Here is a 23,858-nt window from a genome sequence, read left to right on the forward strand (position 1 = left end):
TCATTGACATTATCATTAGACATTTATTTAAAAAAAAAAAAAAGAACAATAGTGTCACAGTGGCTTACACTTGCATCGCATCTCATAAGCTTGACAACACACTGTGTCCAATATTTTCACAAAGATAAAATAAGTCATATTTTTGGTTCATTTAATAGTTAAAACAAATTTACATTATTGCAATCAGTTGATAAAACATTGTCCTTTACAATTATTAAAGCTTTTTACAAAAATCTACTACTCTGCTTGCATGTCAGCAGACTGGGGTAGATCCTGCTGAAATCTATGTATTGAATGAATAGAGAATCCTTTTGATTCGGGAAAAAATTGTTTTTGAATCGAGAATCAAGTTGAATTGAAAAAAAAAATCGATTTTGAATCGAATCGTGACCACAAGAATCGATATTGAATATATATATATATATATATATATATATATATATATATATATATATATATATATATATATATATATATATATTAGGGCTGCAACAACTAATCGATTAAATCGATTATCAAAATAGTTGGCGATTAATTTATTCATCGATTCGTTGGAACTATGCTATGCGCATGCGCGGAGGCTTTTTTTTTTTTCCCCCCGGTAATTTTCTTGTTTTTTTTGGTTTTATAAACCTTTATTTATAAACTGCAACATTTATAAACAGCTGAGAAGCAATAATCAAAATAAGTACAAAAACAGTACTAAACAGCGCCAGGGCGGCGCTGAGGCTACGTCTCATGAGGTGGCGTAATCTAGCCGATTATGTGGTCATGTGCAGCTCACGTGACAACGGCGTCTCCTTTGCTGGAAACATTCGAAAAATGGCGCAGGAAAACACTACCGATAGTTTAGCGGAGAAACATCTTGAGGTTATTGCTTCAATGGAGAAAAGTGTACGACCTAAGTCGTCAAAAGTGTGGGAGCACTTCACTTTAAAGACTTCAAAGAAGACCGTTTCCTGCAAAATGGCACGGAAGTACAACATTGCTTCAGAAGCACCTGAAAAGGAAACATGTTGGAGCCATGGATGAAGGGAACAACTCACAGTACGTAACTTTTTAAGTCCATAGTGGCAACAGGCATTCATGAGTTCAGCTTTTTTGTGAGTAACTTTAAAGTTATGTTTGTTGCAACGCGGGGCTGATAATGTGTCTCCGGCACATTTGACTCCGTTTTGAGAGAGAAAACGCACGGTTACCAATTTCGAAATAAACGTAAGGGACAGAAATATCTCAGGTTGGTTTCATAATGGATCAATGTAGCCGGGCCGACAAAGCTATATAAATCTATTTAGATTTGAGTGACGCTTTAGTATAACTAAACGTTATGAAGGTGCTGGAATATTTCATGCTATTATTCAGAGGCAGCCTAAAATGAATCCTTTATTATTCACAACAGAAACGTGTACAATATCTGATTCAGTTCTGATCTGATGAGTTACATTTCTGTGTTATTATTGGTGTATGCTGCACCCCCAATGTCCACAACATGGTGCCAGTATGCTTTTTTTCCCCAATAAAATACTGGAAAGGATAGAAATGTAGTTTGTCTCTTTTATACGATTATTAATCGAAGTAATAATCGACAGATTAATCGATTATCAAATTAATCGTTAGTTGCAGCCCTAATATATATATATATATATATATATATATATATATATATATATATATATATATATATATATATATATATATACACACACACACACACACACACACACACACACACACACACACACACACACACACACACACACACACACACACACACACACACACACACACACACACACACACACACACACACACACACACACACACACCTATACTATATATACCTGTGTACAGCTCTGGTAATGGGTACATTCGCACCCCCCTGCACAAATGTACTTCAAAATGTAACAATCAAAATAAATATGACCTTTTTTTTTGTTTACTAGGGCATGCATATATAATATGCATTAGTTTGACAATTTAAAATCAACGATATTAAAAAGGAGATCCTTGGAAATAGCATAAAAATGCCCCAAAAACTTGGAAAAATGCGATTCATAGCGTTACTTTTTGGTGAAACCATCATGAGCGTTCTGTTCAGGTATATTTCTTTTATATTTTGATAAATCATCATATTTATGTATTACTAAATTTAAATAGGTATTGCTCAATATTTAAGCTGTGTGTATTTGATTTCAGTTTGCTTTTGACATCTTATTTAGAATTGTAGTTGAAACTTTTACAACCTTGTGTTGCGCTCATGATGGCGTAACCAAACTAGATTTCATTTAATCTTATTTTGAATATTTATTCCCTTTTTTACATTTAGTATATTTAAATATACTGTGTTTTATGTTTTTTTCTTTTTGGAACATGTACTATACATATAATACAATAAAGTCCCATATAAAATTATGTTTCTAGCAATACTTTAATTTTGCCTTTGAAAGTAACACTCCAATGTCCATTAGTGTAGCTGTACACACCTATATATGCCTATACTGTATATACACATATACATATTGTACATACATATATATATATATATATATATATATATATATATATATATATATATATATATATATATATATATATATATATATATATATATATATATATATATATATATATATATATATATATATATATATATATATATATATATATATATATATATATATACACACACACACACTACCGTTCAAAAGTTTGGGGTCACCCAAACAATTTTGTGGAATAGCCTTCATTTCTAAGAACAAGAATAGACTGTCGAGTTTCAGATGAAAGTTCTCTTTTTCTGGCCATTTTGAGCGTTTAATTGACCCCACAAATGTGATGCTCCAGAAACTCAATCTGCTCAAAGGAAGGTCAGTTTTGTAGCTTCTGTAACGAGCTAAACTGTTTTCAGATGTGTGAACATGATTGCACAAGGGTTTTCAAATCATCAATTAGCCGTCTGAGCCAATGAGCAAACACATTGTACCATTAGAACACCGGAGTGATAGTTTCTGGAAATGGGCCTCTATACACCTATGTAGCTATTGCACCAAAAACCAGACATTTGCAGCTAGAATAGTCATTTACCACATTAGCAATGTATAGAGTGTATTTCTTTAAAGTTAAGACTAGTTTAAAGTTATCTTAATTGAAAAGTACAGTGCTTTTCCTTCAAAAATAAGGACATTTCAATGTGACCCCAAACTTTTGAACGGTAGTGTATACATATATATATATATATATATACATATATATATATATATATATATATATATACACACATACCTATACTGTATATACCTATATACTGTACATATACACATACACACACACATATACATATATATATATATATATATATATATATATATATATATATATATATATATATATATATATATATATATATATATATATATATATATGGGAAAAAATCACAAGACTATTTCATCTCTACAGGCCTGTTTCATGAGGGGTTTCCTCAATCCTCAGGAGATTTTATATATATATATATATATATATATATATATATATATATATATATATATATATATATATATATATATATATATATACACACACTGGCTCACCTGCACTGGCTTCCTGTGCACTTAAGATGCGACTTTAAGGTTTTACTACTTACGTATAAAATACTAAACTGTCTAGCTCCATCCTATCTTGCTGATTGTATTGTACCATTTTCTTGCTCTGATGTGCGATCTGAGCCGAGAATGTCATTGTGGCTTGTGCAGCCCTTTGAGACATTTTGATTAAGGGCTATATAAGTCAACTGTGATTGATTGATTGATGTCACAGGCTAAGTGGTAATATTGTCATTTTAAGCATACTTCAAGGTTGTAAGAGATGGGAGACGTACGCTAGCCCCGCCCCTTACGCCCACAGAAATAAACAATTAAAATGTGTTGACCTCCCCTCACCCAGATCTGCAGCTTTATCCTCTTGTCGTTCCTGTAGATGGTCTTCACCTTGAAGTCGATGCCAACCGTGCTGACGAATGCCGGCGTGAAGGAGTCGTCTGCATAGCGGAAGAGGAAGGACGTCTTCCCGACGCTGCTGTTGCCGATGATGAGGATTTTAAACATGTAGTCGAAGTTCTGGTCCGAGGACTCCTTTTGTCCATAGGTGGTATTTGCAGACGCCATCTTCCCAGAGAAAAAGATCACATAGTGATGGGTAACTAGGGAGTTGCTTGAGAAAACAGCACAGTCTTGTGTACAAAGGGTGGATCACTAAAAATGATAAACCAGGGACGTGCCCAATGTTTTATTGGCAAAAATTCAAATACAATTGACACGGATGCAGGCCACATCTTTCTTCATGAGATATCCAATTGCATCAAAATGGCTAATTGTTAACAATTGATGTAAGTTTGAGTTGAATTTGAGATGAGATGGGAGCTGATGTGCCACTGTGAGAGCTGTTCCGGGAATATTCAAAGTTGGAAACTTTCCATGGGAATTAACGGGAATATTTGGGAATTAACAGGATTTAATGGGAAAGTCATGGGAATAAACATTGAATGCAACATGCTAGATCTTGCAGCATGATTATTAGCTAAAACAACCTGATTTAATGCAAATTCAGTAGAATTTCAACCCTGCCCAGTGCATTCCTCCATCACATGCACAGATAATTCCCAGCATGCTACACACTACAGCAGGGCTATTGAGGCCACACTAGTATTTGAGCCCAAGGACTGGTAAGTGTTGATGATATTACTGGGGTAAATATATTTGATCTATGGTATTTAAGTGTAATAGAGGTGTAATTGCTTGTTACTGTATGACTGTAGACTACTCCAGCAGACTTCCACTCAAGCTAGCTAGGGGTTCCTGGACTTGTTAAATGATTTTGGGGCCAAACTCTCTAGCTAGCTAGGTTTATGTGCCACAACCAGTCTCATAATGAACCGAAAATATTTCTCCGTTAGCCGTGATGCTAATTTTCTCTATGTTAAATCCCATTCATTTATGCTAACAACGTTAGCGATCCGAATTGATCTTTTTTGTGATCTGTAAAGTTCAACTAGCAAATACTAAATCAAAAGGTGTAGTTTCCTCTGCCTTCTGTTCTGCTAACCATTCTGTTGTCATACAAGAATGTAGCTTATAGTTTGATTTAGCATGCTGATTGACTGTTCATTTATTCATCTAGCCTTTTTCTATTCATTTGTCCATCAGGAAATTATTTTTAAAGACTACTCCAGTTGTTTAGCTGACTATTTATATCTGTGTGTGGCATTGCATTAGTGTTTTACAAGAATAAATAAATACAAACAGAATAATTTCTCCCCAACCAATGTAGGCGGAAAGGCTGTGTACATTTGCAAATACTGTGCAAAGAGCTACGTCAAAAATGCCACAAAGATGCAGCAACATATAGACAAGTGCCCAATAATATATCATTATTGTAAATCCCCATTCATTCTAATTAATTCCCATGGACGGTGTCCAACTTTGAATAATCAAAAAAGGGTCAATATTTCCAAACTTCCCGAGCTTAACTTCATGTGGTAAATTTCTGGAAACTTTCCACCCCTTTGCAACCCTAATTGTAACACACATCAGTCCTGCAGGAATGTGCAATGTCGCAATCCACTAAACCCGGCAAATTATGCACGACCTTGCAACTTTGTCCAATGCCCGCAACTTCCCCGCACATTTTGCCAAATTGTTGTCATTTTGTCCAAGTTCGTCTTTTTACTACCATCTAGTGTCTACTTACAATATTTGCTTTCTAAACTATACACACACCTGTATGCATATAAAGCTTACTTTGTTAAATTTGTTAGAATCCTGTGCTTTTTGTTTTTTATAGAACGCCTAAAACTTTGATAAGATATTCATAAAATTACAAGTTATAATGTTAACAGGGCAAAAAAACAAGCCTCACAACATTGCAACTTTTGCCGCTACTTTCGGAAAAAGCCACTACAAATTCAGGCATTTTAGGCTGCAAACAAACACAAAAAAATCCTGCAAACTCCTGGAGGGACTGGAATCGATCCTGAATTGAGAAAATAAAAAACAAAACAAAAGCAACATCAAATAGTTTTCTCCTTCGCTGTATACTTTTAGTGTGGGGACAAGTGTCTCCAATATTGTCCACACCTGTCTCCATCTAAACACAGCAGTGCGCTCTTAAACGCACGCCGGGAAGCGAGGGAAAATGACGTTAAACCAAGCGCTTGGTTTCGTGTACTCAGAGGGGAAATATCCGCAGCAAAGTCTGTGTCGTTAGTCCGCCATGATTATCAAGTCAAATGACATTAGGGCGCATGCGCCTGACTTCCTATAGCATAAAACGCATTAATAAATGACGGCTTTTCTGTAATTAAAAAATTAGATGGTATCACTAACCGTCTAGAATTTTATTGCTAATTATCATTATACCGTTTACTGTTACATCCCTCGTCCATTAACAAGTAAAAAGTCAAGGGTGGTCACGGCATGTTCTTGCCGCTGTTGTTGGTCAATTTTTTAGGGCGTTACGGCAAATGACGAGGACGGTCGCGGCACTTGCCGCAGTCAAATTCGAGCCCTTGCTATTGGTATCGACAGATCTTTCTCTAGGACGACCATATCCGAATCGGCAGCATAAATCGAAACCTGATCGTAACATCCCTAAATACACTGGCAAAGGTATCCTATCACACCATCTTACTCCTACTATCTCCTACCATCTCTGAAGGATGTCTGCCTCATTGTGCAGCAGAATAGCATCACTAGAGGCAAGAGGGAAGCATGGCTGTTTACACCAACAAATTGTTGTTGCCATGACACCCTGGTGCTTTCCACACTGCTCGTCTCTGATGGAGGACATGCTCATCAAATTAGGCAGCAAATGGCAGTCCGCCATGACATGCTTCGCTAGGAAGTCTCTGTCTTTACAAACACGTAATGAATGTGAAATGTGATACGGTGTAGTAACACAGCACAAACAATATCATTTAGCTACATGAGGAGCAACATGCAAGGAAAACTCTTGAGTATTACGCTGTGCTGCCATTGCAAACTACAAACCACGTTTCCATATGAGTTGGGAAATTGTGTTAGATGTAAATATAAACGGAATACAATGATTTGCAAATCCTTTTCAACCCATATTCAATCGAATGCACTACAAAGACAACATATTTGATGTGCAAACTCAAACTTTATTTTTTTTTTGCAAATAATAATTAACTAAGAATTTCATGGCTGCAACACGTGCCAAAGTAGTTGTGAAAGGGCATGTTCACCACTGTGTTACATGGCCTTTCCTTTTAACAACACTCAGTAAATGTTTGGGAACTGAGGAGACACATTTTTTAAGCTTCTCGGGTGGAATTCTTTCCCATTCTTGCTTGATGTACAGCTTAAGTTGTTCAACAGTCCGGGGGTCTCCCTTGTGGTATTTTAGGCTTCATAATGCACCACACATTTTCAATGGGAGACAGGTCTGGACTACAGGCAGGCCAGTCTAGTACCCGCACTCTTTTACTATGAAGCCACGTTGATGTAACACGTGGCTTGGCATTGTCTTGCTGAAATAAGCAGGGGCGTCTATGGTAACGTTGCTTGGATGGCAACATGTGTTGCTCCAAAACCTGTATGTACCTTTCAGCATTAATGGCGCCTTCAAAGATGTGTAAGTTACCCATGTCTTGGGCACTAATACACCCCCATTCCATCACAGATGCTGGCTTTTCAACTTTGCGCCTATAACAATCCGGATGGTTCTTTTCCTCTTTGTTCCAGAGGACACGACGTCCACAGTTTCCAAAAACAATTTGAAATGTGGACTCGTCAGACCACAGAACACTTTTCCACTTTGTATCAGTCCATCTTAGATGAGCTTAGGCCCAGCGAAGCCGACGGTGTTTCTGGGTGTTGTTGATAAACGGTTTTCGCCTTGCATAGGAGAGTTTTAACTTGCACTTACAGATGTAGCGACCAACTGTAGTTACTGACAGTGGGTTTCTGAAGTGTTCCTGAGCCCATGTGGTGATATCCTTTACACACTGATGTCGCTTGTTGATGCCGTACAGCCTGAGGGATGGAAGGTCACGGGCTTAGCTGCTTACGTGCAGTGATTTCTCCAGATTCTCTGAACCCTTTGATGATATTACGGACCGTAGATGGTGAAATCCCAAAATTCCTTGCAATAGCTGGTTGAGAAAGGTTTTTCTTAAACTATTGGACAATTTGCTCAAGCATTTGTTGACAAAGTGGTGACCCTCGCCCCATCCTTGTTTGTGAATGCCTGAGCATTTCATGGAAGCTGCTTTTATACCCAATCATGGCACCCACCTGTTCCCAATTTGCCTGTTCACCTGTGGGATGTTCCAAATAAGTGTTTGATGAGCATTCCTCAACTTTATCAGTATTTATTGCCACCTTTCCCAACTTCTTTGTCACGTGTTGCTGGCATCAAATTCTAAAGTTAATAATTTGCAAAAAAAAAAAATGTTTATCAGTTTGAACATCAAATATGTTGTCTTTGTAGCATATTCAATTGAATATGGGTTGAAAAGGATTTGCAAATCATTGTATTCCGTTTATATTTACATCTAACACAATTTCCCAACTCATATGGAAACGGGGTTTGTACAATAAGCTAAATATTGATCATTTGATTCATATTCCTTAGATTCAACTACATCGATCTGCGCTCGGCTAGTTTGCCTTCCGAAAGATAAGTATCCATCCAAGATCGTTTCAAAAGGGAATCGGTCCATTTTATCGATGCTAGAAAAAGGAAAGCATTAGGTTTAAGGACGGCAGACTTTGTATGAAGTTCAGCACTTTTAATGACGAGGACGTACAAATTTAGTCTGAACTCAATAACTACGTATGTTGTACGGTATTAGTATAGTACCGTGATACTCATGAATCATATTCAGTACTATACCGCCTTTAAAAAGTACACCCCGTCCCCCCCCTTTTTTTTTGGCGGGCATGACGGCGCGTCGTCGTCACGTCGTGACATTGCTGTTTTACGAGCAGAGGAGCATGTTCGGCAGCGCACACACAGAGTACTTACAAGCAGACAAAGTGTGTAGACATAAAAGGGAGAATGGTCGCATTTTGGCCTAAAAAGTAAAGATAAAGGTGAAGTTATAACACTGAAACACCCTCAGGAAGAGCTGCTTTAAAACATGGCTAGCTAGCTAGCAGCTAACATCCATCCACAGTCTGCAGTGTTTTAGCTACTTCTAAATCACTAATCCTCGCCTCCATGGCGACAAATAAAGTACGTTTCTTAAAAGTATCATTATCACTGCAGGACGAGGAATAGCTAAACATGCTTCACTACACACGTCAAAATGTAAACAAACGGCAAGTACCAAGTACAGGAGCGTACCTAGTCGATACTACTATGATTACATCGATATTTTTTGGCATCACATCATCTTTCGTTTAAAAAAAAATGTATATTATGTTTATAAACTCAGGAAATATGTCCCTGGACACATGAAGACTTTGAAAATGACCAATGTATGATCCTGTAACTACTTGGTATCGGATTGATACCCAAATTTGTGGTATCATCCAAAACTAATGTAAAGTATCAAACAACAAAAGAATAAGTGATTATTACACTTTAACAGAAGTGTAGATAGAACATGTTAAAACAGAAAGTAAGCAGATTTTAACAGTAAATGAACAAGTAGATTAATAATCAATTTTTACAGTTTGTCCCTCATAATGTTGACAAAATAATAGGTAGATAAATGACACAATATGTTACTGCATATGTCAGCAGACTAATTAGGAGTCTTTGTTTGTTTACTTACTACTAAAAGACAAGTTGTCTAGTATGTTCACTATTTTATTTAAGGACAAACTTGCAATAATAAACATATGTTTCATGTACACTAAGATTTGTTGTTAAAATAAAGCCAATAATAGAATTTTTTTGTGGTCCCCTTTATTTACAAAAGTATCAAAATAATTTTGGTACCGGTCCCAAAATATTGGTATCGGGACAACACTAATCTGGATACATGAGGACTTTGAATATGACCAAAGTAGGATACTGTCACTACTTGGTATCGGATTGATACCCAAATGTGTGGTATCATCCAAAACTAATGTAAAGTATCAAACAACAGAAGAATACGTGATTTTTACATTTTAACAGAAGTGTAGATAGAACATGTTAAAACAGAAAGTAAGCAGATATTAACAGTAAATGAACAAGTAGAGTAATAATAAATTTTTACAGCTTGTCTTTCATAATGTAGACAAAATAATAGGTAGATAAATGACACAATATGTTACTGCATACGTCAGTAGACAATTAAGAATCTTTGTTTGTTTACTTACTACTAAAAAACAAGTTGTCCAGTATGTTCACTATTTTATTTAAAGAAAAAACTTGCAATAATAAACATATGTTTAATGTATCTTAAGATTTTTTTGTTAAAATAAAGCCAATAATGGATTTTTTTGAGGTCCCCTTTATTTAGAAAAGTATCAAAATAATTTTAGTACCGGTCCCAAAATATTGGTATCGGGACAACACTAATCTGGATACATGAGGACTTTGAATATTACCAATGTATGATACTGTCACTAGTAGGTATCAGATCAATGCCTAAATGTGTGGTATCATCCAAAACTAATGTAAAGTATCAAAGAAGAGAAGAATAAGTGATTATTACATTTTAACAGAAGTGTAGATAGAACATGTTGAAAGAGGAAATAAGCAGATATTAACAGTAAATGAACAAGTAGATTAATAATTCATTTTTACAGCTTGTCCTTCATAATGTTGACAAAATAATAGGTAGATAAATGACACAATATGTTACTGCATACGTCAGTAGACAATTAAGAATCTTTGTTTGTTTACTTACTACTAAAAAACAAGTTGTCCAGTATGTTCACTATTTTATTTAAAGACAAACTTGCAATAATAAACATATGTTTAATGTATCTTAAGATTTTTTTGTTAAAATAAAGCCAATAATGGATTTTTTTGAGGTACCCTTTATTTAGAAAAGTATCGAAATAATTTTGGTACCGGTCCCAAAATATTGGTATCGGGACAACACTAATCTGGATACATGAGGACTTTGAATATTACCAATGTATGATACTGTCACTACTAGGTATCAGATCGATGCCTAAATGTGTGGTATCATCCAAAACTAATGTAAAGTATCAAAGAAGAGAAGAATAAGTGATTATTACATTTTAACAGAAGTGTAGATAGAACATGTTGAAAGAGGAAATAAGCAGATATTAACAGTAAATGAACAAGTAGATTAATAATTCATTTTTACAGCTTGTCCTTCATAATGTGTACAAAATAATAGGTAGATAAATGACACAATATGCTACTGCATATGTCAGCAGACTAATTAGGAGTCTTTGTTTGTTTACTTACTACTAAAAGACAAGTTGTCTAGTATGTTCACTATTTTATTTAAGGACAAACTTGCAATAATAAACACATGTTTAATGTACACTAAGATTTGTTGTTAAAATAAAGCCAATAATAGAATTTTTTTGTGGTCCCCTTTATTTACAAAAGTATCAAAATAATTTTGGTACCGGTCCCAAAATATTGGTATCGGGACAATACTAATCTGGATACATGAGGACTTTGAATATGACCAAAGTAGGATACTGTCACTACTTGGTATCGGATTGATACCCAAATGTGTGGTATCATCCAAAACTAATGTAAAGTATCAAACAACAGAAGAATACGTGATTTTTACATTTTAACAGAAGTGTAGATAGAACATGTTAAAACAGAAAGTAAGCAGATATTAACAGTAAATGAACAAGTAGAGTAATAATACATTTTTACAGCTTGTCTTTCATAATGTAGACAAAATAATAAGTAGATAAAGACACAATATGTTACTGCATATGTCAGTAGACAATTAAGAATCTTTGTTTGTTTACTTACTACTAAAAAACAAGTTGTCCAGTATGTTCACTATTTTATTTAAAGACAAACTTGCAATAATAAACATATGTTTAATGTACCCTAAGATTTTTTTGTTAAAATAAAGCCAATAATGGATTTTTTTGAGGTCCCCTTTATTTAGAAAAGTATCGAAATCATTTTGGTACCGGTCCCAAAATATTGGTATCGGGACAACACTAATCTGGATACATGAGGACTTTGAATATTACCAATGTATGATACTGTCACTACTAGGTATCAGATCGATGCCTAAATGTGTGGTATCATCCAAAACTAATGTAAAGTATCAAAGAAGAGAAGAATAAGTGATTATTACATTTTAACAGAAGTGTAGATAGAACATGTTGAAAGATGAAATAAGCAGATATTAACAGTAAATGAACAAGTAGATTAATAATTCATTTTTACAGCTTGTCCTTCATAATGTTGACAAAATAATAGGTAGATAAATGACACAATATGTTACTGCATACGTCAGTAGACAATTAAGAATATTTGTTTGTTTACTTACTACTAAAAGACAAGTTGTCTAGTATGTTCACTATTTTATTTAAGGACAAACTTGCAATAATAAACATATGTTTAATGTACCCTAAGATTTTTTTGTTAAAATAAAGCCAATAATGGATTTTTTTGAGGTCCCCTTTATTTAGAAAAGTATCGAAATAATTTTGGTACCGGTCCCAAAATATTGGTATCGGGACAACACTAATCTGGATACATGAGGACTTTGAATATTACCAATGTATGATACTGTCACTACTAGGTATCAGATCGATGCCTAAATGTGTGGTATCATCCAAAACTAATGTAAAGTATCAAAGAAGAGAAGAATAAGTGATTATTACATTTTAACAGAAGTGTAGATAGAACATGTTGAAAGAGGAAATAAGCAGATATTAACAGTAAATGAACAAGTAGATTAATAATTCATTTTTACAGCTTGTCCTTCATAATGTTGACAAAATAATAGGTAGATAAATGACACAATATTTTACTGCATACGTCAGTAGACAATTAAGAATATTTGTTTGTTTACTTACTACTAAAAGACAAGTTGTCTAGTATGTTCACTATTTTATTTAAGGACAAACTTGCAATAATAAACATATGTTTAATGTACCCTAAGATTTTTTTGTTAAAATAAAGCCAATAATGCCATTTTTTGTGGTCCCCTTTATTTAGAAAAGTATCGAAATACATTTTGGTACTGGTACCAGAATATTGGTATCGGGACAACACTAATCCTTAGTGTCAACCAGAAGACAGCATTCTTTCTGGTGTTGAATATCAAGATATGCACTTGTAAAATACCAGAGTTATTCAGATCCTAACAATAATGAGAGTAGTCCGGCTAAGAAGTAGCAGCAGGGCTTAGCGGGCTAAGCAGCAGATCAACTGGGTGCAGACAAGCCGGGCTGGGCTAGCCACACATGGGCCACCATATGGTCGACAAGACCCACCTAAGTCCCCCATTTCACCGGTCAGCACAGCAAACGTGTTCATTTATACGGCGGGAATACAACAAATAAAACATGGAGTCAATAAAGAGGATTATATAGCAAATAATCCGCCGCATCGTCGCTATTTATCAGTTAGCAACCCAGCATCCTAGCTATGTCAAATGAAGGTTACTCTTCCTTATTTACGGCGACATTTTCACTCTGAACTGAGGAACTTTTAAATCGGTGTCAGCCGACAGTGTTAAATGGAGGGGGGAAAGCAAGGCGGTGAGGCGTGAGAGTGTGGTTTGTTTGTTTGTTTTTACCGTGAAATGATGCTTTTATCCTCGCCTTCGCTGCAGCAGTTAGCCCGGAGCCCAGCTTTGCACCTGCAGTGGGGCGGGCGCTTCCTTCATTGACAGACCCGATCGAAGCGGTGATTGGTCCGGGGAAAAAAAAAATGGGAAAGAATGATTGACACAAACATTGACGAATCACAGAGAAGATATTGCTTGATTCCCCTCCCTTGTTGTGGTGTGGAGCGTTTGGGAGCACACTTTAAAAAAAAAAAACATAACAGAATTGGTTTGATTATTATTATTTCTTGATTGTTTGTTATAAATAAAGGTTTATAACATTTTAAAAAATCTAAATAAAAAAAGTTTATAATAAAAAAATAAATAAACATAACAGAGAACAAAACAATAATATTTTAGTTTGTAATTAAATTACGTTTTAATTAACTTATTACTCCATTTCATTTTTAAAGATATTTAAGAAAAAACATATTTTACACATTTTTTAATTTATTTCTATTTTTTCCTTGGCCTCAGTCTGGACCCCTTCTCCAGGGGCCCAGGCTTAGACTGAATTTGTTCTTTCTGTCTCCCTTTGATTGATTGATTGATTGAAACTTTTATTAGTAGATTGCACAGTACAGTACATATTCCGTACAATTGACCACTAAATGGTAAGACCCCAATAAATTTTTCAACTTGTTTAAGTCTGGGTCCACGTTAATCAATTCATGGTAATAGTCCCTGTAGTATTTTTCTGCTCTTGAATGGGATTGTGCTTCGGGAATTATTAAAGTATTTCTGATTTTTTTTTTTTGCCTTTTTTTTTTTTAAAAACAAACATGAGTTGTGTAAAATAAATTCATTACATATAAGAAATGTGCTCCTAATACCCTTCAGTATAAGTCAGGTACCACAACAACCTTTGATTATTATTTTTTTTAATGTTAATTTTGTCTATTTTATTTCTATTTTGAGCTGACATAAAAAAGCCCTGATATCTACACCAAAAATAATAAAAAACTATATTATTTATACAACAAATGGGATGATTTATTATTGTTTTTTGCAGCTAATGTCTGTGTGGTTAAAACTGATCTGTTAACATAAGAAGTGGAAACAAAAAAGGCAAGTTAAAATAGGAAGGGTGGTTGCATTATTTCATATTTTAAAATATATATAATGTGCATCAAACAATATATTTTTTTGTAAATTTACAGTACATTACTGGATTATAATGGCAGTACTTTTACAGTAACATTTACTGTGAAACAACTGTTAATTGTTGTAAAGCAGGGGTGTCCAAAGTGCAGCCCGGGGGCCATTTGCGGCCCGCAGCTAATTGTTTACCGGCCCGCCACACATTCTGCAAAATTGATAATATCGCAAAAATGTAAAAAAACATTTTAAAAAAGTGGAATGAGGTGAAATCTAACAAGAAAAAGTTGCAATGTTGACACAAAGCTGCCATGCAGGCTGTTTTTTTTCTTTTGTCTTTCTTTATTTTTCTTTTTTTTGCCATTGCTAAAAAAAAAAAGACTAAAAATCTATGTTATAATGAATTATTACTTAAAAATTATCACTTTAGAATGTTTTATGTTGAAAATTATTGCATAAATTGTGTGGTTGCCATAAAAAAACATCAAAGTTTTATTTGACAAAAGAGCCTAATACAAACAAAATAATAGTTCAAATGTAAAATCGACAGATATATCTGAAGTTGATCTCGTAATTTAAGTGTTAAAAGTAAAAAAAAACTAATAAAAATGTATTACTTTATGAGTGGGGGACCTTTTGGATCCCAAATATATTTAGTAGGATTTTATTTAACATTTATTACTCGAAAATATTAAAGAATTAAAATCAATGGTGTCCTGCATTATTGATCTTTTAGGGCTATAATGACTAAATACTGCATATTTCAGTTTTACTATAAAAAACAAAGTTTACTTTGACAGAAAAGGCATAAAACTTTTTTTTTTTTTTTTAAACTTTATATCAACCTGAAGTTGATAAAGAGATTTACTGTAAGCGTTAAATAAAAAATAATAATAATTTTTAACATTTTAATGACTGAGACCCTTCATGGTCCCCGGGAGCCCTAAATGTTAAAAAAAAAAAATCCATATATTTTGTTAAGGTTTGAAAATGAAAAATATCAAAATGGCCCCCGCATGCTTAAATTTTTCCGTGTACGGCCCTCAGTGGAAAAAGTTTGGACACCCCTGATGTAAAGGGTGTCAGTGTAAATTTACTGTGGAAAAAATACTGTTAAACACTGGCAATTATTTACAGTGTATAAACGCAGGAAACACGTTAAAGAGTGAAATGTTTTTGCTTTTATTGACAAGGCGTACAGTTCTAGTTGGAAAGAGGGCACAAACAGCCGCCGTTTAACCACAGAGATTGGATTGTCAAAGCTGTAGTAGAGAAATTCTGATCTTTGAGGACTTTTTTTCAACCGCTATAAAATCTTCACAGGCTGAACAATTCTCTCCCCCCCATCACCACGTCATGAATATTAAGTGTGCAATGACATCAGAGGAAGACAGTTCAAAGGAGAAATGGGCCAAAAATCTGCCTCTCGGCTAGTTTGCATACAGACAAAACATGAAAACGAGTAATTTTGCTGCGTTATTTGTAGACCTGAACAGTGGAGGAGGGAAAAAGCAGAGTAAACTGTCCCATAAGTCCGTCTGACTACAAATAAGGACTAAACCTTCAAGACTACTGTTCTGCTGAAGTAATACAGAAATAATAAATAAACTGTACATGGAGCGATGTGAAGAGAATGTACAAGGTCAAACATACAAACGGAACCCTGTTGCATGTTGTGCTGGTTAAGATGCTGTTACATAGTCCTTGGTTTGGAAGGCATCCTGGCTACAGAAAGCATTGCACGTCTTCTCCTCCAGTATACATCTACGGCCAAAGAAGAGCCCGGGTGTGGAAATAAGGCATAAAGAAGAAATAAAAGCTTGTTCACACATTAAACAGGAGTGATTTGTGGTAAAAGTACTGTTCATCTTGTACAAAATTGTGCATCAGACAAAAAAAAAACTCCAACATGCAGCCTTTAAGGGCTGTAGTGGCGTAGCCCAGGAATTCCACCAAAACGGTCACATTATACACGGAGGTACACAATTGTAATAGAACTATACAAAGTGCTTTGGTTTTTATTAGCAAATACACCTTAAAAAGAAAAAAAGAAAAAAAAGAAAAAAAGTCCATCCCTCACAAAAACACACCAGTTTTAAGACAATATCAGTTACAGTTTGACGAGGTGAGAAGAGACGGCGGGGTCAGATTGGCACACGAGGCGCCACAATCAACCAACTTGCTGGTGGAAAGTAGCCGGTGGCAGAATGGAAACTACAGTACGGGTTGTGTCATGCTTGCCTGGCACTTGTTTTCTCATCGACTTGCGTGATGAAGAGCAAAATATTGATTAACCGGACAGGGGGGGAGAAAAAAAAAACACACAAACAAAGTCACATTTAGTTTGACGGTTACAAAGACGCGGCCTGTGTACTTTTTAAAGGCCTACTGAAATGACATTTTTCTGTTCATAGCAGATCCATTCTGTGTGTCATACTTGATCATTTTGCGATATTGCCATATTTTTGCTGAAAGGATTTAGTAGAGAACGACGACGATAAAGTTCGCAACTTTTGGTCGCTGATAAAAAAAAAGCCTTGACTGTACCGGAAGTAGCGTGACGTCAACAGAGGAAGGACTCCTCAAAATTTCCCATTGTTTTCAATGCAGCGAGAGCGATTCGAACCGAGAAAGCGACGATTACCCCATTAATTTGAGCGAGGATGAAAGATTCGTGGATGAGGAACATTAGAGTGAAGGACTAGAATGCAGTGCAGGACGTATCTTTTTTCGCTCTGACCGTAACTTAGGTACAAGGGTTCATTGGATTCCACACTCTGTCCTTTTTCTATTGTGGATCACGGATTTGTATTTTAAACCACCTCGGATACTATATCCTCTTGAAAATGAGAGTCGAGAACGTGAAATGGACATTCACAGTGACTTTTATCCCCACGACAATACATCGGCGAAGCTCTTTAGCTACTGGGCTAACGTGGTAGCATCGGGCTCAAATGCAGATAGAAACAAAATAAATAAATCCCTGACTGGAAGGATAGACAGAAGATCAACAAAACTATTAAACCATGGACATGTAAATACACGGTTAATAATTCCCAGCCTGGCAAAGCTTAACAATGCTGTTGCTAACGACGCCATTGAAGCTAACTTAGCAACGGGACCTCACAGAGCTATGATAAAAACATTAGCTATCACCTACGCCAGCCAGCCCTCATCTGCTCATCAACACCCGTGCTCACCTGCGTTCCAGCGATCGACGGAAGGACGAAGGACTTCACCCGATCATCCGTGCGGTTGGCGGCTAGCGTTAGCTAGCGCGTCTGCTGTCCAAGTAAGCCCTCCTGGTTGTGTTGCTGCAGCCAGCCGCTAATACACCGATCCCACCTACAACTTTCTTCTTTGCAGTCTCCATTGTTCATTAAACAAATTGAAAAAGATTCACCAACACAGATGTCCAGAATACTGTGGAATTTTGAAATGAAAACAGAGCTTTTTTGTATTGTATTCAATGGGGTACCAATACTTCCGTTTAACTATTGACGTCACGCGCATACGTCATCATACATAGACGTTTTCAACCGGAAGTGTGGCGGGAAATTTAAAATTGCACTTTATAAGTTAACCCGGCCGTATTGGCATGTGTTGCAATGTTAAGATTTCATCATTGATATATAAACTATCAGACTGCGTGGTCGGTAGTAGTGGCTTTCAGTAGGCCTTTAAATCCGTTGTTTAAAAAAAATGCATGCGGGGTTTTAGTGTTTGCATGATGAAATATCAGTCTTTCAGTCAACCGCCTCCATGTGCTTGGGGTTGGAATCAAAAGCCCTTCCGAATCAGCCCAGAAAAGTGCTCAAGTCAAACTGATAAAAACGGGTGTCCAAAAATATCAAAGGGAATTCAAATAAAAGCAATTTAAAATGGTAATGTATTTTCCATGCAAATCATCAGTACTAGTGTTCAACACCAGGGGGCACCGTGTGCAAAGACCACCTTGCTTTGGATGCTAGTCCCTGACTGTCTGCTTTGGCTCCTTTCTGGCAATATGAAGAGTCGAGGGGGGTTCTAGAAAGCGGACAATGTTGCGAGACTTTATCTCTTCTGACACTTTCCTGGGAACAGTCGCCTGGAAAAGGTCTGCTACGTTTCCGGGCCCCGCTCTTTTGGGCTGGGAATAAAAGTTGAGAAGATTCGATAGCAATGTCAAACTTGGCGAGGAGTCTCCCAAAGAGTGAGCACAAACTGAGGAAGACATCCTCACATCACCCCTCGCTTCAGCTGCTTTGTAAAAACTACAAACGGGAAGACAGTTCATTAGTACGCTGACAGAAACCTGGATTCTTGTCCCGTACACTGTGGTCCCCAACCACCGGGCCGCGGGAATTTATAAAAAAAAAAAAAAAAAAAAAAAAAATTAAATTAAATCAACATAAAAAACACAATACATACATATTGTGTATGTGTATGTCAATATAGATCAGGGGTCACCAACCTTTTTGAAAGCAAGAGCTACTTCTTGGGTACTGATTAATGCGAAGGGCTACCAGTTTGATACACACTTCAATAAATCGCCAGAAATAGCCAATTTGCTCAATTTACCTTTAACTCTATGTTATTATTAATAATTAATGATATTTACACTTAATTGAATGGTTTAAAAGAGGAGAAAACTCGAAAAAAATTACAATTACATTTTGAAAAATAGCTTATCTTCAATTTCGACTCTTTAAAATTCAAAATTCAACCGAAAAAAAGAAGAGAAAAACTAGCTAATTCGAATCTTTTTGATAAAATTAAAAAAATAATTTATGGAACATCAATACTAATTTTTCCTGATTAAGATTAATTTTAGAATTTTGATGACATGTTTTAAATAGGTTAAAATCCAATCTACACTTTGTTAGAATATATAACAAATTGGACCAAGCTATATTTCTAACAAAGACAAATCATTATTTCTTCTAGATTTTCCAGAACAAAAATTTTAAAAGAAATTCAAAAGACTTTGAAATAAGATTTAAATTTGATTCTACAGATTTTCTAGATTTGCCGGAATAATTTTTTAAAATTTTAATCATAATAACTTTGAAGAAATATTTCACAAATATTCTTCGTCGAAAAAACAGAAGCTAAAATGAAGAATTAAATTAAAATTTATTTATTATTCTTTACAATAAAAAAAATAAATTTACTTGAACATTGATTTAAATTGTCAGGAAAGAAGAGGAAGGAATTTAAAAGGTAAAAAGGTATATGTGTTTAAAAATCCTATAATAATTTTTAATGTTATATTTTTTCTCTAAAATTGTCTTTCTGAAAGTTACAAGAAGCAAAGTAAAAAAATTAATGAATTTATTTAAAAAAGTGAAGACCAAGTCTTTAAAATATTTTCTTGGATTTTCAAATTCTATTTGAGTTTTGTCTCTCTTAGAATTAAAAATGTCGGCCAAAGAGAGACCAGCTTGCTAGTAAATAAATAAAATTTAAAAAATAGAGGCAGCTCACTGGTAAGTGCTGCTATTTGAGCTATTTTTAGAACAGGCCAGCGGGCTACTCATCTGGTCCTTACGGGCTACCTGGTGCCCGCGGGCACCGCGTTGGTGACCCCTGATATAGATCAATACAGTCTGCAGGGATACAGTCCGTAAGCACACATGATTGTATTTCTTTATGGGAAAAGTAAAAAAAAAAAAAAAATCCCCCCCCCCCCGGTCCGTGGGACAAATTTTCAAGCGTTGACCGGTCCCCAGCTACAAAAAGGTTGGGGACCACTGCCGTACAGGACTCGGTCTTTAGTGCAAGCATGCTCCTCCTTCACATCCAAACTTGCTCCGGGTGGCAGCACAGGTGGAAAGTGGCGTGGAGCTGGGACAAAAGGGGAGGAGTCATAGATGAGGAGGCACTGAAATCAAAGAGAAAGTCAAAAAGAAATGTCAAAAGGAACTCGGGGGAGGGAGGGGGGGTGTGCTATGTGTCCAGTTGGACGTCCGAGACCCCGGGCAGCGCTTCTGGGTCGGTCCCTCTTGGCGCTGACATGTCTTTATCGGAGTGTGCCGGAAACGTCCTTGTTGCGTCGCAAGTGATCGCCGCGGGGAGCGGGCGAGCAGGGATGGCGTCGAATCCGCCGCCGGAATCAGTCCTGGACATCCCGTAACCGTCGCAGCCCTCCTCCTCCTCCTCCTCCTCCTCCTCCTCCTCCTCCTCGGCCAAGCTCTCGGTGTCGGACTCTCCTTCTTCCTCCAAGGTCAGCTCAAACTGGAACTTGTCAGATAAGTTGCCGGGGCCGACGCAAAAGCCGGACGCCTCGCCGGTCAGGCCTCCTTCTTGTGGTCCTTCGGGGTGGGGTGAGGGACTGCGGGGGATCATGCTCTGGTACCACTCCCTGTTGTCCTCCAGCGTGTCCAGGATCTCCTGGGCGTCGGGGTGGACCAGGTCGGCCCACGTCTCCCACAGAGGATGGACGATGTAATCGATGAAACCCACCTGAAAGAGAAGGTGGGATGAGAGCGTTGATCCCTCCTTTGATTGACAGGTGTGGGCTGGTGTTGTTCTGATACCAATGTTTTGGTATTATTTTAAACTTACTTTTCGGTAGTTTTCTAAATAAAGGGGACCACAAAAAATGGCATTATTGGCTTTATTTTAACAAAAAAATCTTAGGGTACATGAAACATATGTTTATTATTGCAAGTTTGTCCTTAAATAAAATAGTGGACATACTAGACAACTTGTCTTTTAGTAGTAAGTAAACAAACAAAGACTCCTAATTAGTCTGCTGACATATGCAGTAACATATTGTGTCATTTATACACCTATTATTTTGTACACATTATAAAGGACAAGCTGTAAAAATGGATTATGAATCTACTTGTTCATTTATTGTTAATATCTGCTTATTTTCTGTTTTAACATGTTCTATCTACACTTCTGTTAAAATGTAAAAATCACGTATTCTTCTGTTGTTTGATACTTTACATTAGTTTTGGATGATACCACACATTTAGGTATCGATACCAAGTAGTGACAGTATCATACATTGGTCATATTCAAAGTCCTCATGTTTCCAGATTAGTGTTGTCCCAATACCAATATTTTGGGACCAGTACCAAAATGATTTTGATACTTTTCTAAATAAAAATGACCACAAAAATGTGCATTATTAGCTTTATTTTAACAAAATATCTTAGGGTACATTAATTATTATTATTGCAAGTTTGTCCTTAAATAAAATAGTGGACATACTAGACAACTTGTCTTTTAGTAGTAAGTAAACAAACAAAGACTCCTAATTAGTCTGCTGACATATGCAGTAACATATTGTGTCATTTATACACCTATTATTTTGTCTACATTATTAAGGACAAGCTGTAAAAAATAATTATTAATCTACTTGTTCATTTACTGTATATATCTGCTTACTTTCTCTTTTAACATGTTCTATGTACACTTCTGTTAAAATGTAATAATCACTTATTCTTCTCTTCTTTGATACTTTACATTAGTTTTGGATGATACCACACATTTGGGTATCGATCCGATACCAAGTATTTACAGGATCATACATTGGTCACACCCAAAGTCCTCATGTGTCCAGGGACATATTTCATGACTTTATAAACATAATATACATTTTTTAAAAGCGAAAGATGTTTTGATGCCAAAAAATATTGATGTAATCATAGTAGTATCGACTAGATACATTACTGTACATGGTATCAGTACAGTGGATGTCAGGTGTAGATCCACCAATGGCGTTTGTTTACATTCAGGAGCTACGGTGTGTAGTGAAGCATGTTTAGCTATTCCTCGTCCTGCAGTGATAATGATACTTGTAAGAAACTTACTTTATTTGTCGCCATGGAGACAAGGATTAGTGATTTAGAAGTAGCTAAAACACTGCAGACTTGGGTCGGACTTTAGCCGCTAGCTAGCTAGCCATGTCTTAAAGCACCTCTTCCTGAGGGTGTTTCAGTGTTATAACTTCACCTTTATCTTTACTTTTTACACCAAAATGCGTCCGTTCTCCCTTTTCTGTCTCCACACTGTGTCTGCTTGTAAGTACTCTGTGTGTGTGCGCTGCCGAACATGCTCCTCTGCTCGTAAAACCAGCAATGACCAGCAATGGGGGGGGTGGACCGCTACTTTTAGAGGCGGTATAGTACTGAATATGATTCATTAGTATTGTGATACTATACTAATACCGGTATACCGTACAACCCTAGTCTGGGCTTTACCTGACTCTTCTCAATGGAGGCGTTGTGTTTGTCGCACATGGGGCTGATCTCCATGCCCTTGTCTCGCTCCCTGTCCCCTTGGGTGAAAAACTCCACCATGATCCGGTCCGTCCACTGGCGGTACAACTCCAGTGGCTTGGTGGGGTTGCTGAGGTCGGCGCAGTGCACCATGTTCTGGAGGACCTGGAAACAAGCACAGTCAAAAACCCTAAAATCCCGAATCCCGAAGTAAACGGTTGAACGGTTCTTACCTGTATGCGGTCCGAGTAATTGTCCAGGAGCAGAACTCCTAAACTGGTGACCTTCTTGGTCTCCACCATGGTTTTCAGGTCCGCCAGCAGGTTCATGTGCTTGGACATATCCGTGGCGAGCACCTGTTATACCGGCAGACGCACCGACTGGTTAGTCGAGGATGCTGGCCAGTAGAGGTGTGACATACACCGACACATCCCGTCTTTTGAACGACTCTTTTAAGTGTACGCTCAGAACTAGAGATTGCGATAAATGCTTTAAAATGTAATATCGGAAATTATCGGTATCGGTTTCAAAAAGTAAAATGTATGACTTTTTAAAACGCCGCTGTGTACACGGACGTAGGGAGAAGTACAGAGCGCCAATAAACCTTAAAGGCACTGCCTTTGCGTGCCGGCCCAGTCACATAATATCTACGGCTTTTCACACACACAAGTGAATGCAAGGCATACTTGGTCAACAGCCATACAGGTCACACTGAGGGTGGACGTATAAACAACTTTAACACTGTTACAAATATGTGCAACACTGTGAACCCACACCAAACAAGAATGACAAACACATTTGGG

The 23,858-nt window shown here is 36.5% G+C and overlaps 2 protein-coding genes across 2 annotated transcripts in view; both read right to left on the reverse strand.

The window, feature by feature from the left end:
- Nucleotides 1-13,817, reverse strand: part of LOC133630617 (ras-related protein Rab-3A-like) — a 40,849-nt gene extending 27,032 nt beyond the window's left edge. Inside the window, exons 1-2 of the mRNA XM_062022207.1 lie at nt 13,715-13,817; nt 3,936-4,160 (exon numbers count right to left, since the gene is read on the reverse strand). Of these exons, the coding sequence (XP_061878191.1) occupies nt 3,936-4,160 (225 nt within the window). The 5' untranslated portion in view covers nt 13,715-13,817. The remainder of the gene's footprint in view (nt 1-3,935; nt 4,161-13,714) is intronic.
- A 4,992-nt stretch (nt 13,818-18,809) lies between these two features.
- LOC133631452 (cAMP-specific 3',5'-cyclic phosphodiesterase 4C-like) overlaps nt 18,810-23,858 on the reverse strand; it is a 244,300-nt gene continuing 239,251 nt past the window's right edge. The window contains exons 14-18 of the mRNA XM_062023653.1: nt 23,289-23,411; nt 23,038-23,220; nt 20,798-21,286; nt 20,584-20,705; nt 18,810-19,095 (exon numbers count right to left, since the gene is read on the reverse strand). Of these exons, the coding sequence (XP_061879637.1) occupies nt 18,810-19,095; nt 20,584-20,705; nt 20,798-21,286; nt 23,038-23,220; nt 23,289-23,411 (1,203 nt within the window). The remainder of the gene's footprint in view (nt 19,096-20,583; nt 20,706-20,797; nt 21,287-23,037; nt 23,221-23,288; nt 23,412-23,858) is intronic.

This window comes from Entelurus aequoreus, linkage group LG16 (assembly GCF_033978785.1).
Source record: "Entelurus aequoreus isolate RoL-2023_Sb linkage group LG16, RoL_Eaeq_v1.1, whole genome shotgun sequence".
NCBI classification, from domain to species: domain Eukaryota; kingdom Metazoa; phylum Chordata; class Actinopteri; order Syngnathiformes; family Syngnathidae; genus Entelurus; species Entelurus aequoreus.